This window comes from Mus caroli, chromosome 1 (genome assembly GCF_900094665.2).
Source record: "Mus caroli chromosome 1, CAROLI_EIJ_v1.1, whole genome shotgun sequence".
NCBI classification, from domain to species: Eukaryota; Metazoa; Chordata; class Mammalia; order Rodentia; family Muridae; genus Mus; species Mus caroli.
In genome coordinates this window covers 173,945,885-173,959,351 of record NC_034570.1, presented here as the reverse complement: position 1 = coordinate 173,959,351, position 13,467 = coordinate 173,945,885, and the positions used below count along the sequence as shown (strand labels likewise).

Genomic DNA, 13,467 nt, shown 5'->3' with positions numbered 1-13,467 from the left:
AGAATGGTCAGTTTCCTTCTGCTAAACAAACAAACAAACAAACAAAAAGTTCTCTCAGACCCCGAGAAGGGGAAAAGATATCCGGAGCATGGAACACACAAAACTGACACTAGCCTGTCTCCCCAGAGAAGGTATGGGGCAAGCTGAGTCCACTGAGCTTGCCGGCCCTCTCTTCACACCAGTGAGCACAACTGGGCACGGTTTGGCAGGGTCTGCTTTTGACATGGTTGTCCAGTCAGTTCCAGGTCTAGAGTCTTTTCCATTTCCTTTTGGTTCTTTGTAATTGAAGGGTGGTATCTTCGGTCTATGAGCCCGCACAGACTATTTAGTCAAAACTCTACAATAAGCTTACAAGGGAAACTGGGAAGAAACAAGTTTTATAATATTTTTTATTTGTTGGCTTAAAAAAACAAAACAAAACAAAAAAGACCTCTTTAACCTAACTGCAATACCAGTTTAAGAGAAGTGGGTCTCATCCGCATCAAAAGTTACAGCCTTCTTAACACTTATTAAAAATAGAGTCTTTAGACAAGTTTGTTTCCTTTCACAAACACTTCCAACCTTTAAAAAAAAAAGAAGAGAGAGAAAGAAAGAGAAAGAGAAGAAAAGAAAAGAAAAGAAAAGAAAAGAAAAGAAAAGAAAAGAAAAGAAAAGAAAAGAGAGCGACAAGCTAGAATCCACCTTCCCTCCTTTTGTCTGCTGAGAGAGCACAGCCCTTTCCTTCCTGTCCTTTGTCACACGATCGTCTCCATGCCCATGAGCTTTGGTGTAAGGATTCTTGGCGTCACGCCGTTGTTTAGGTCTTCCTCAAATTCCAGCAACTGCCCCATGAAGTTGAGGTTCGGGGAAATAATTGGTCGTTTGCCTTTGACGAATTTGTAAGCGTCAGTCATGGTCATCCGTGTGTGCTTCATCAAGTAGGCGATGACGATGGTGGCAGATCGGGACACGCCGGCCTGGCAGTGGATGAGAAGGCCCTTCCCACACTGGTGAGCTTCCTCTGTGGGACAGAGAGACAGGTGGTAAGAAAGGGGGACAGAGGAAGCTTAACTTGTGCCTGAGTCAACAGTCGTTCCTTTTGCACAGAGAGAATGCATTCCAATGGTTCCAAAGCATGATGGATTCGACATGTTCAAATCTCGAGCTATAGAATTGGGCCACAATCAGGAATCGGAGCTGTTGGTCTGCATTTTCTTAAATTATTTAAAAAAAAAAAAATCAGGGTTGGTACACATGACACCGTGTGCATAGAGAGGTCAACAGACAACTGGCAGGAGTCAGTTCTGTCTTTCCACAATATGAATTAGGAGAAGCTGAACTCAGGGTGTCAGTCTTGGCAGCAAGCGCCTTGTTTTTATTCACTGAGCCGTCTCATTGGCCCTTCACTGTTTTGAGGGGGGAAGGGTGTGTGTGTGTGAATGCATGTTTGCATACGTGCCGATGTATGTTCACGTGTGTCTGTGAAAGGCCATGTTCCCTATCATGTGTCTACTTGATCACCCTCCATGTTACACGATGGAGCATCCCTTGCTGGATCTGGAGCTCATTATTTCTGCTGGTCAGGATAGCCAGCTTGCTCTACGGCACCCCATCTCAGTCTTTTGTGCCATGGGATTCCAGGCAAGCTGCTATAGCTATGTGGCTTTTACGTGGGTTGTGGGGATCCTAGCCCCGATTCTCACGCTTGTGTCATGAGTGCTTCTTCTGTTGAGCCATCTTCCCAGTCCCCTACATTTAGAGAGAAGATAGAGCAAGGAAGTCATGTGTGGGAAAAACACATATCACAGGAGATGGGGAAGGCAGAAGCTATACCTGCAACAGGACACACTCAGGAGAAGCAAGCTACTGTGCGCGCCAATAAATGTTATTGGACCTCTTTCTGGACAACCTTGTTCCTTTTCTATTTTCTCTAAAATCATAACACTGGCATAAAGGGAAGAACAAGTAAGGAAATGAGGAGAGAAGGAATGGAGATTATGCCGTGCATAGAAATGGGCATGTGAAAAAGGTCTTCTGATTAACAATGTTCATACCACTTTCTAAGCTATATGACTACATGATTCATGCAGTGCTATTAGCAATATCTTCCACATGTTAGACACACACACACACACACACACACCTTTATCCTACAGATTGTTCTCTATAAGAGCTAGCATTTAATGCATGGAGTTTTACTAAAACTCCATAGAAGGGAAGGGTTAAAGGTCAGCTGGAAAGTTCCTATACTCAGCTTCTCATTGGAGATGCCAACTGTCGTCAGTGAGGCCTGTAGAGTACTGGTCTACCTCATGGCCCTCAGCAGCAGTGTTTCACTCCTCACCTCCACATACCCTGACCCTCCCATGGCCATCATCTGGAAGGCACGGTTCCCAAGTAGCTCAGAATAGAGAGCACCAGAAAGTGGTGTGTTTCATATTAAAAGCTTTGGATGCCTGTGAGCACTGGATAACAGTTTTTGTGACATTTCTAGATTAAAACACATCCCCCAGGAAGTGTCCCCAGAGGAATGCAGGTCAATGATAAGGTAGAGGAGAAGGGAGTAAAGAGACTTGTCCCTTAGCTCAAATCACCCACACTGGCTGCTTCCCAGTAGACAAAGAAACAAACAGGATGTCACTATCTCTCTCACCAGTCTGTAGACAAGCTTGCTTCGAGAGACCCAAGAGCAGTGCTTCAGAAAAGTCTCCCTTTGTCAACACTGAATGACCTCCCACACCAAGGCCTTAGGACATGAGGGATGAGAATGAGTGAGGTGCACCCTGAGTGTGACCATCTGTGCCACTAACACACGAGCTGAGTGACCTTGTGAGTCCTCTGACCCCCTCCCCCCCTAGAACTTCAGTCTTCCTGCTCAGATAATGCAAAGGACACTAGCTCGCCAGCCTCTGGAACTTTGGAGATGAAGTCATTTGATTCTGGGGTTAAACTGGCATTGTTAAACTCTAAACCTGAACATTGCTTAGTTTATATTAAACTCAGGTGAATGTTATTATGCTGTGAACCTTGTTGTGTGCCCCCTGAAAGCCACACTATAAAATTTCAGTTTATCCAATCAGAGAACAAAACCATGCCCACCCACGTGATCCTGAGTTGTTCTGCAGGCTAAATAAATGTTGCTTGTCATTAGTTTTGTTTTTCTTCTAAAAGAGGAGGTAAGCCTGAATAATCCAGAAGGAATGTAAGCACTGTGGCTGTAATCTCTCAGAACAAGCCTATCCCATGCCACTCACTAAATGGAAAACAAATTCCCAACTTCCTCCACCTGAAATTAAGCAGGTGGGACTCTTCTTTATAACAGCCTCAAGTAACTAGGAACTTCATCGCCCTGGTGATGGGCATTTCTTGCTCAGGATACAAGGCTTGGCTCTGATTTTATGAATAAAGAACCCAGGGCATCTTTGTACCCAGTGTTAGGAACTAATCAGTGGGGCATGCATGGTAAACACGGGAAAGAGTCATGGGCAGAAGTCAAGAACACTAGGTCCTCTGTTTTCACAAGTATAGGCATGCCGTGACACACACGTGGAGGTCAATGTGGGGCCTTGCCTACTACCTCCTTTGAGATGGGATTTCCTGTGCTGCTGTCGATGCCAAGCTAGCTGTCCTGTGAGTGTCTAGGGGCACTCTGCCTCCTGTCTTGTCACGGGGGAGAAGGCATTACAGATGTGTATGTACTCTTGCATCTGACTTTCCATGGGTTCTGTGGGATTCAAACTCAAGTCTCCAGTCTTACACAGCAAACAGTCTCCCCATTGTGTCTCCTCCCAGTCCCCAGTTCCTTCCTGACACTAGAATTCCTGACATGGAAAGGTCGCCTTACTTCTGAGTTCAGAGACAGCTCTGGCTATCCTGCCAGAGAGTCCATGGGATGGCCGAGCTATGAAGGACAAGCTGGAAAGGAACACAGGCAGTTCAGAGCTGCCAACTTGCCAAAAAAAAGTCCCATCACCCTGGTGGCTGCTAAACTTGTGACATTTTTTTCTGGCAAAACCAGCAACAACCATGGATGCTTTCTTCCTGAGACAGAGACCTGTGATAACTTGAGGTGCTAATGTGTAGAGCATTGGGCTACCTCTTTGTGCTGATAAAGGCTGGAGTCTGTTGGAAATGATGTTGAATATCTGCCACCTGCTCTTCTTGTCTTAGTCATTCTGAGTCTAGCCACAATGCTACAAGGGCCACAAAGGCTAACTTCAGCATTGAGCTGGTGATTGCTTCCTTCTGAGGTTAGAGCCTACTTGGCAAGAATTTTCCTCTTTGGGCCCTACAGGGGCTTGATCTTTCCTGCTTCTCTCAGCAGGAGACAAACTGGCAAAGGAAACATATACCTTCTTCTCATGGGCACTAACATCAGTCCTCGTCACTCAATGTTTAAGAACTGAGATCACTTGGGTGGAAGATGACAGACAATTCACACCATCCTTCCATTCTTCCTCTGCAAGGATAAAGTGAACGGAGAAACTTACCACAGCATGGCCTGCTTCTGAAGAAGTTTCTTCAGAGCCAGCCCTTTCTCGATGCTGCCTTTGCCTCAACCTCAAGTGAAGAAGCCACACACTGTGACTCACTATAACTCACTGTGCCCAGTGGAAATCTCTTCCCCTATGTTGGGTGAATAAAGCTGACTGATTTGCTATGTGAAGGTTTGGGGATAATTAAGGTGACATCACGTCTCTACTTGGTGCTTCCTTCAGGGCTTGGAGGACATAGACTAGGTAGCAGGAATAGCTCTGAGCAGTTCTTCACTCTCCCTTTGAATCTTCTGGTCATATAGTGTCTAAGTGCCAACCTCCGCCATGGCTTCTTTGTTAACGGGAGGATGGAGGATAGCGACTTCCAGTTGACAGATGTTGGACAAAGAGAATGATTATTGCTTTTATATGAATGTGAAATGGTCCCACAACTCATGTGTCAAATGCTTCGTCCCCAGCTGGTGGTACTGCTTCCAAAGGTTTGTAAAATGTTAGAAGGTAGAGGCTTGCCTGAGGAAGTACGTCAGACACTGTGCCACTCAAGGCTAAATGCTGTCCCGGTCCCTCCCTTCCTATTTGCCAAAAAGTCAGTAGCCTTCATGGGGTGACACAGAACATGGCAGTGGGCACCTCACTCATTCTCATGCACCATGTCCTAAGGCCTTGGTGTGGGAGGTCATTCAGTGTTGACAAAGGGAGTCTTTTCTGAAGCACTGCTCTTGGGTCTCTTGAAGCAAGCTTGTCTACAGACTGGTGAGAGAGATAGTGACATCCTGTTTGTTTCTTTGTCTACTGGGAAGCAGCCAGTGTGGGTGATTTGAGCTAAGGGACAAGTCTCTTTACTCCCTTCTTCTCCTCTACCTTATCATTGACCTGCATTCCTCTGGGGACACTTCCTGGGGGATGTGTTTTAATCTAGAAATGTCACAAAAACTGTTGTCCAGTGCTCACAGGCATCCAAAGCTTTTAATATGAAACACACCACTTTCTGGTGCTCTCTATTCTGAGCTACTTGGGAACCGTGCCTTCCAGATGATGGCCATGGGAGGGTCAGGGTATGTGGAGGTGAGGAGTGAAACACTGCTGCTGAGGGCCATGAGGTAGACCCTCTACAGGCCTCACTGACGACATTTGGAGTCTCTGATGAGAAGCTGAGTATAGGAACTTTCCAGCTGACCTTGACTCCTTCCCTTCCATGTTCTGTCTCACCCCAGGCCCAGAATCAATAGCACCAAGACATGAAATCTCCAAGATCATTAAGTCAAGATAATTCCTCCCTTTAAGACAACCTTTCAGGTGTTTCAATGATGGCAACAGAAAGCATATTATCTCAATTATGCCCATTCAGGCAGTGCTGAGACTAACAGGAAGGAAGGACTATGCATTAAGTAGGTTTTGTTGTTGTTGTTGTTATTGTTGTTATTGTTGTTGTTGTTTTCCCTAACATAAGAATAAACTTCAGACCTTATATCAAAACCAGAAGTAGAGGGAAGAGAGAACCAAGAGGAAGCTCCCCGCCCACCCTGCTGTGGGAGATAGTTACCGATGAATTCAAAGGCCTCTTCAAAGTACTGCCGCAGGTTCTGTTTGTTGCTGTCTGTGGCTGGCAGCCTCTTGTAGTTGAAGAGGCCTTTCTCATAATGGTACAGAGGAAGGTGTGTGGTGACGTTGATGACATAGCCGATGTTGAGCCTCTGCATGGTGTCTAGGTCCTGAGCATCCTGCTCATTGCCGAGGAACAGGAAGGGCAGGATGGGCGTTAGCTCTGCGTTCTCAATGTCAGGGGTGGTGGGGACAGACTGAGGTAGCATGCTCGAGGCCGCAGATGCACCACCCCCCACCTCCCGGCACTCTTGGAGCTGGAGGGAGTTGTCACAGAGGTTTCCATGGTTCTGTTTAAAACTACTGAGTCCCCCTAGAAGGAAAACACAGAAATCACATATGAGTGAAGCCTACAGTGGGGGGGGAGGAGGGGAGGGCTAAAAAATGTCGGCTTCCCCATGGAAACGGGTGTCACTATGGCTATGTGCGTACTTTAACACTTCTAAAATAAAAAACAAGAACCAGAAGCCTGTTTTGGATACCCAGAGCCAGCTTCAGAGGGCACTGTGACCCCTATTGCAAAACTGGGCCAAGGTGCCTGGGAACAAGTTCCACACAGCACCCCGTAATTTCATCAACTGAAAATCTGATTTGCCGCTAACAGACATATGGTCCCTGGCCTATATAGAACTCGTACTTTGGGAGCTGAGAAAATCAGGGATGATATCGCCCTGCAAAGGACTTCCGTTTGTCTCCTGGCACTGTGCACACATGTCCTGTCGCCTCTATGACTCACTTTACAGAAGGACAAGTCCACTCAGTAGCCGAGTGGTTACTAGCAGGGCTTGTGGAATAGCCAGGTTACACGGGCTAGTGTTCAGCTTACACCACTGACCTGAGTTGCACAAGCATGTCTCTCTGAGTGTGAGTCCGAGATGGAGATAAACACATATAAAGTGTTCAGTACACTCCCAACCCCCAGCCTTGCATGGCCACTCTGCAAGAACAAGCTATTTCTATTCATCTTATTTCTGCGGCTGCCTAAGGGTAGAAAACGCAGAGGGAGCCTTGGCTAAGGTAGCTTGGGGTTGGAAGAGTGACTCAGGATCTACATTTTGACTTCTTCCATACACGTCCTTGACATTTGTAGATCTTGACTTCCAAGAGAGTGGCATCTGAGAGTGGCCCATTTTCCTGTACTTAGCTTTTAGAGGATTGTGGGTACACTAACCCATTAACAGTGACCTCTGATGGATCTAACAAGGCACACTCCGAGCTCAAGGTTCCGCTCTAACTCCAAGGCTTGAGTTTGAAACTCTTAAAGATTTGAGGTTAAAGCTGCACCAGTTTTCCCGCATTTAGCATGCAGACATGGCCTTGTATAAGTACAGAGTCACTCACGGAACTCGCTCAAGCACAGCTGTGCAGTCAGCTAAGTGGGGGTGTTTGCGCAACTCCATCTGTTTAATGGTGGAAGCTGAGAACTGGCTCCACAAAGCTAGCCTCTGGCTTCCGCACTCACACACACACACAAACACAATCACCTTGAACAAACACTCAACAACAGTAAGTTTTTAAAAAAGAAAGAAAAGGCTGAGTAAATACCAAAAATAAAACTATTAAATACATCCATGGGATGTTATGTACCCACTAAAGGGATAGCTATAAAATCAAAGAAAATGATTCTATTTAATGCTAAAGGAAAAAGAGCTAATTTAAAACTTTCTGGGAAAAAAAAAGTGCCTAGCCATAAAAAAAAAAAAAAAAAAAAAAAAAAAAAAAAAAAAAAAAAAAAAAAAAAAACGGTTAAGGGAATGCACGGGTCAGAGTTTGTCACTTATGCTATACATATTTATACACAGACAAACCTGAAGGATTGTAGAGCTCAAATTCTACTACGTATATGAGAGAGACATTAGGAAACCTGGGAAGGGGTCACCAAAGGAGTGTGGCTCACGTGGGGTCTTCTAGAAAAGGGTGAGACCCTGGGAAGTTCCTGGAAGCGATGTCTTCCCAGTCACACAGGTCTTGAGTGTCCCAAAGCCTAAGGCTAAAAGCACAAAGCCTGAACAGAGTGAGAGTGAGGCTCTGCTACCAGGACAGGAAGTTCACTTGTCCACCAGCTTCTGAACGGACACCACTTCCTTTCAAACCACGAGTCTCATTTTTGACCACTAGAGCAGGTGACCTGAACACAGTGTGTCCCGGAACCAATGCACACAGCCAGCTGTATAACAGAACACAGATCATATTTTCAGAAGGGAATGGCAACAATTCACAGCCCACTCAGTAGGGAGGGCCATCCTGTGTCCAGTCTACCAGTCAAAAAGGAGATAAGGGAAGGGACAAAAATGTCTTTAGGAGAGCATGTCAGAGCTTTGACTTCATTTGAATTCATTTCTGTAATTACACTCTGCCCTTGCTGTTGTCTTCTGTGGTGAAATCATTATAGCAGGGTGGCTAGCCCAAAGGGAGCCTTCCAACTACAAAGAAAAATGCAAGCCACGAGGAAAAACACGTCACCAGTGAACACTTAACAACTAGAGTGCAAAACTACCCACTGCCGCTGTGGCAAACTCCACAGAGGACACAAGAAGGAGCTGTGTGGCAATCTGCTGGGCTCCACAAAGCCCCCAGTAAACAGCCCCATGCTGATCCTGCCAGGGGAACCAAATTGGAGAACCGAATTCCCTTCTTTCTGAAGGAAAAAGGCACTTGCAACCTTTTTTTTTTTCCATGTAAGACTGGAGGAAGGACTGGGAAGCTAAACTCAAAAGAAGAGGTTGGAAGGGGGAAGAGGCGTCTCTGTTCTTATTTAGTGTGTTCGAGCTGTAATTTGTCTTAAAGCAGCTAGTTTGAAAAAATAAAAAATAAAGGCATACCAAAACACCCTCCCACCCCCAGACACAAAACAACTCAGCAGAGAGCTTTTTAAAATTCAGTCTCTGCCCCTCCTTCCCCAGTGACATCAGCCGGAGGCTCCCCACCTGCCCAGTTGCCATAGCACTCACACAAAGACACACAATGACATCAGCTGGCATGATATCAGCTCTTTGAATGCAAACAATACAAGAAGAACTACTTTGTTTAAGGCCTTGGGTACAACTGTGTTCTGGGGAGCCAATGACGTAATGCTAACAGGTGGCAAGGGGCCTTCCATTTGCCTAATGGGGGAAAAAACATGGGGGAAGGGTGGATCAGAGAGAGTCCGAGACTGACACACTGAACGCTTCTACCATGGGGTGCTGTGTGCCTATCTATGTGAAATGATGTGTGTTATTATATGTCTGAGCCATGTGGGAAAGACACTTGTGGACTACTATCTGTAGGGAGAGAAAGGGAGAGGCCGAATGTGACTGAAACATCTCAGCTGGACAAGGAAGTTCTCACTGAGGGTCAGAAGAGACAGCATCCAGATCTGTCTGCTCATGCCAGGCGTCCGTCCTCACACAAGAGTGGTGTACAGTGTCACAATGAAACGGAGACTCTCCTGGATGGAGTCGGAGGCAGCATGAAATAGCAGTATCTTACAGGGATAGTTCAGAGAGATCTGCGTAGGGGTTGTTTGTACCTCTTAGGGGTGAGTATGGGATTGGGAGCAGCAGAAGGTAAGAGTAGAGCTCATGAGGTCATTTTTGGCCCTTCAGACCATATCAAATGATTACCTAATTGGGGGGGGGGGGGTAATTTTGTTTGTCCTGATAACAGAAGAATACTACACGGGGGTGGGAACTGGGAAGATGGCTTAGTCAGTAAAGGGCCTACTTCACAAGCATGAGAATCTGGGTTTGAATCCCCAGTATCCCTGAGAAAGCAAAGGACAATAGTATATGTCTGTGATATGTGCATTGGGGAGGAAGAGACGGGGAGATTCCTGGTACCTCACTGGCCAGCCAGAGTAGCCAAATAAACAAAACACACACACACACACACACACACACACACACACGCCCCACAATAAAAGCATCATTAACACATCGTTGGCGTGGTTAGAATAGAGGAAGAGGAATGATGAGTGGAGACACATGGGCCCAGCCTCCAGTGAGATCTCAGCCTCCAAGGAACTTGTGTGAATCCCTCTCCCTTAGGAAAGCTCCGTTTACTGTCATCCATAATACATAATCATTCATTATACAACCTATGCACAGGGCTGGGGTAGAGGACACCTATGTGAAGGTTTACGGATAGATACATCACATGGCATCCCATACATCCCACCCCATTATACCCCCCATCAGCACCATGATGCCACTACACTCCATCCAGTAATGGAGAAGCTGCTGGAGGCTGAGCCCTGAGATCCAGAGCAGGCTTCTCATGCGTCTCTTCCTCAGTTTCCCCTTACCAATGAGAGAAAATAGTTCCTACGCAATACTATTCTAAGAACAAAATAAGTTAACAAATATAAAGTTTGCTGAAACCATATGGGGTACATGATGAGCACTTTATTAGTAACCAGAAAAGAAAAGCCTTAGACATACAAAAACTTTGGCAAGTGAACATTCTAGAATTTTCACAGTTTAATATTTATTTATTTATTTATTTTATTGGTCTTTTCGTGAAAAAAAAAAAAAGCTATTTCTTTATAGATCTGGTTGGCTTGGTACTATGGTCTCAAATTCATGGCAATTCTCCTGCCTCAGGCTCTACCCTGAGGATATACTGTCACTCCCAGCTTAAATTTTTATCTATGAAATAACTAGGAGACAGCTTAACTGAGAAGTTTTAAAGTATAAATAACACAGTTCTTTCTAAAAGTAAATAACAGGTCCCATCGGAACAACAGAGCTGATTTTTCTCTCACCTGGATTGGCTTTCCCAAGGAAGATTGGGATTCCTGTTTTTGCCAGGAACTGGGTTTTTAAAAAGTGAAATAGTTTTTATCCTTCTCCTCAACCCCTTCTCACCCCCCACCCCCCCCACCCCCACTCCAAACTGGGAAGGCTTCCTGTGCACACACAGCTTGTGGATATCTATGCAGCTATATTTGAGATATGTACAACAGTAAAGAGAACAAACCTCTTCAAACCTTTTCTCAAAACCAGGTTTTCTTGGCTTTTAATACATGGGCTTAAATGGCAATCATGAAATACCCACCCCCTCAAAAAACAAACAAACAAAAAGGTCTGGATGCCATCTGCAGAGACCAATGAGTTCAATGGCAACCTCTGGAAGTGCCAGACTCTCAATTTGGTGGGGAAACCCCTGTCTGTAGCCACACTTCCGCCCCAGTCCTTGCTAGCTGCCACAGTGCTTTCTGGGATGATTCTCTGGCCGTGGGGCTAAAGAACGAACATTCACATGCCTAACACATAAGCAGGAAACACAGTGTTTTACAGTGGAACCTTGCAGACACAGGCTTCATGCTAAGCTCAGAAGTGGCCTTAGCCAGAAGTGTAAGGAGAACACTGTCAGCAGATAGAATTAGTATCTACAGAAGGGTGGGGGTGCTGCCTACTCTAAAAGGACGCTCTTACTGCTTGCTGCAAGAATGCTGATGACGACTAGTGACAGCCTTGCTTTCCTCCTGGGTTCCTAGGCAGGCAGGGCATTGGCAGCAGTGAAGACCAGGGACTGGATGAAGCAAGTCTGTAGTAAAACGCAGTCTGATCCTAGCCCTCACCATCTGCATCACCGCCAGTGGGTTATTTGGTACACCCGCATCTCAGTTCCCACATCAGTAATTTGGACATATTCATCCACAAGACTTCAACACAGACACAGTTCTATATAATAGAGCTCACAAACGACAGAATTATTGGCATATAATAAATATTATTTTGTAGCTCCCCCAGTGGAAATGATAATATATCATGCAGTATCCTGAGGTTCTGTAGGCACAAAGATAAGGAGAAAGAATAAGACCTAGCTGATGTCAAGTGTCTAAGGCCAAAATGTCCGGAGATGGGGACAGAGCACCTTAATATGAGAAGTACACAGAACAGCCACTACAGCCATCAAAGGGGGCTTCTACATTTCATTTCCTATGAACTTATCCACATACCCCATAGATGAGAGTGGCCATTTGACAGTACAAGTGACTTCAAGTTCAGTACCAGGAGGCATGGATTAAATTATCTTAGGATCCAGCCCTGTGGGAAGCTATATTGGCAAGAGAGAAGAGGGACGAAGATGCTGTCTTCTAGCACATAAGGGATGGAGGAAAGGCCACGGCAAAGGAAAGGAGGGGCAAGGGGCTGAGCCCAGTGGTTTTGTGAGTACTAGGTAAAGAATATTCTAGCACATACACCATCTGATGGCTTCTTCAAACCAGTGTGGACTGCCTTCACTGAAATGCCCGGTATATGAAAAGACATGGTGAAGAAGGGGTCAGACTTGAAAACCAGTTTGAATGCAAAGCAGGAAGGCTGCATCTTCCTGGAAAATCTCTTCTCTCTCTTCTCTTCTCTGTTCTGTTCTTCTCTCCTCTCCTCTCCTCCCCTCCCCTCCCCTCCCCCCTCCCCTCCTCTCCCTCTCCCCCTCCTCTCCCCTCCCCTCTCTTCCCTCTCCTCTGCTCTGCTCTTCCCTCCCTGCTTGTGGACGTTGTACATCGTGGTGCGGAGCCTAGTGCGCACCACGATGTACAACGTCCACAAGCAGAAGGGGTCACCCTTCCCCTCCCCTCCTCTCCCTCTCCCCTCTCCTCCCCTCCCTTCCCCTCCCCTCTCCTCTCCTCTCCCTCTCTCCCCCTCCTCTCTCTCTCTCTCCTCTCTCCCTCCCTCCCTCTCTCTCTCTCTCTCTCTCTCTCTCACCAGCTAGTCCTTTCTGTCTGACTGTTTCCGAGAAACCAAGGAAGGGGTAAGACAGCTCAGATTGGCAAGCGACAAAAAAAGTGCAATCCTGGCAAACTTGCTCAGACTATATGAAAGAAGTATGTGTGTATTTGTAGAAATGATATGTAAGAATATGATATATAGTCTTAGAAATTCCAGAAATAAGATTATGATGGGGTAGGGAGATGGCTCAGGTGCTAGAGGGCATACCTAGAACGTACACTTCCCTGGGTTCAATACCCAACAGCACATAAACTGGGTATCGTGGCATATACTTATGATCGCAATACTTGAAAGGTGGAGGCAGGAAGATCAGAAGTGCAAAGCTATTCTTTGCTACAGAGTGAGTTCAAGTTCTGCCTGAGCCACATAAGACTCTGTCACAAACGAACACAGGAAATTAGGAAACAGAACTTCACACACACACACACACACACACACACACACACCAACAATTAAAAACTTCTGTGAGAAATGCAGTTCATTAAGGAAATGGTAATCTATAGACAGGGTAAGCAGAAATATACTATTTACATTTACAGAGTATTAATTATGTAGTATATACCGCAAGAGATGATGATGACCACCAGTTTTTCTCAGAGCTACTCTGTAAAAGTTTTAGCAACCAGATGCATGCCTGTGTGTAACTTTGGACTAAAACAATGCTAGAATATTCT

The 13,467-nt window shown here is 45.7% G+C and overlaps 1 protein-coding gene across 1 annotated transcript in view; it reads right to left on the bottom strand.

Moving 5' to 3' along the window:
• Positions 1 to 372: 372 nt before the first annotated feature.
• The window catches only part of Dusp10 (dual specificity phosphatase 10), a 40,164-nt gene continuing 27,069 nt past the window's right edge, over positions 373 to 13,467 (bottom strand). Inside the window, exons 3-4 of the mRNA XM_021172748.2 lie at positions 6,019 to 6,390; positions 373 to 1,000 (exon numbers count right to left, since the gene is read on the bottom strand). Coding sequence (XP_021028407.1) covers positions 735 to 1,000; positions 6,019 to 6,390 — 638 coding nt within the window. The 3' untranslated portion in view covers positions 373 to 734. The remainder of the gene's footprint in view (positions 1,001 to 6,018; positions 6,391 to 13,467) is intronic.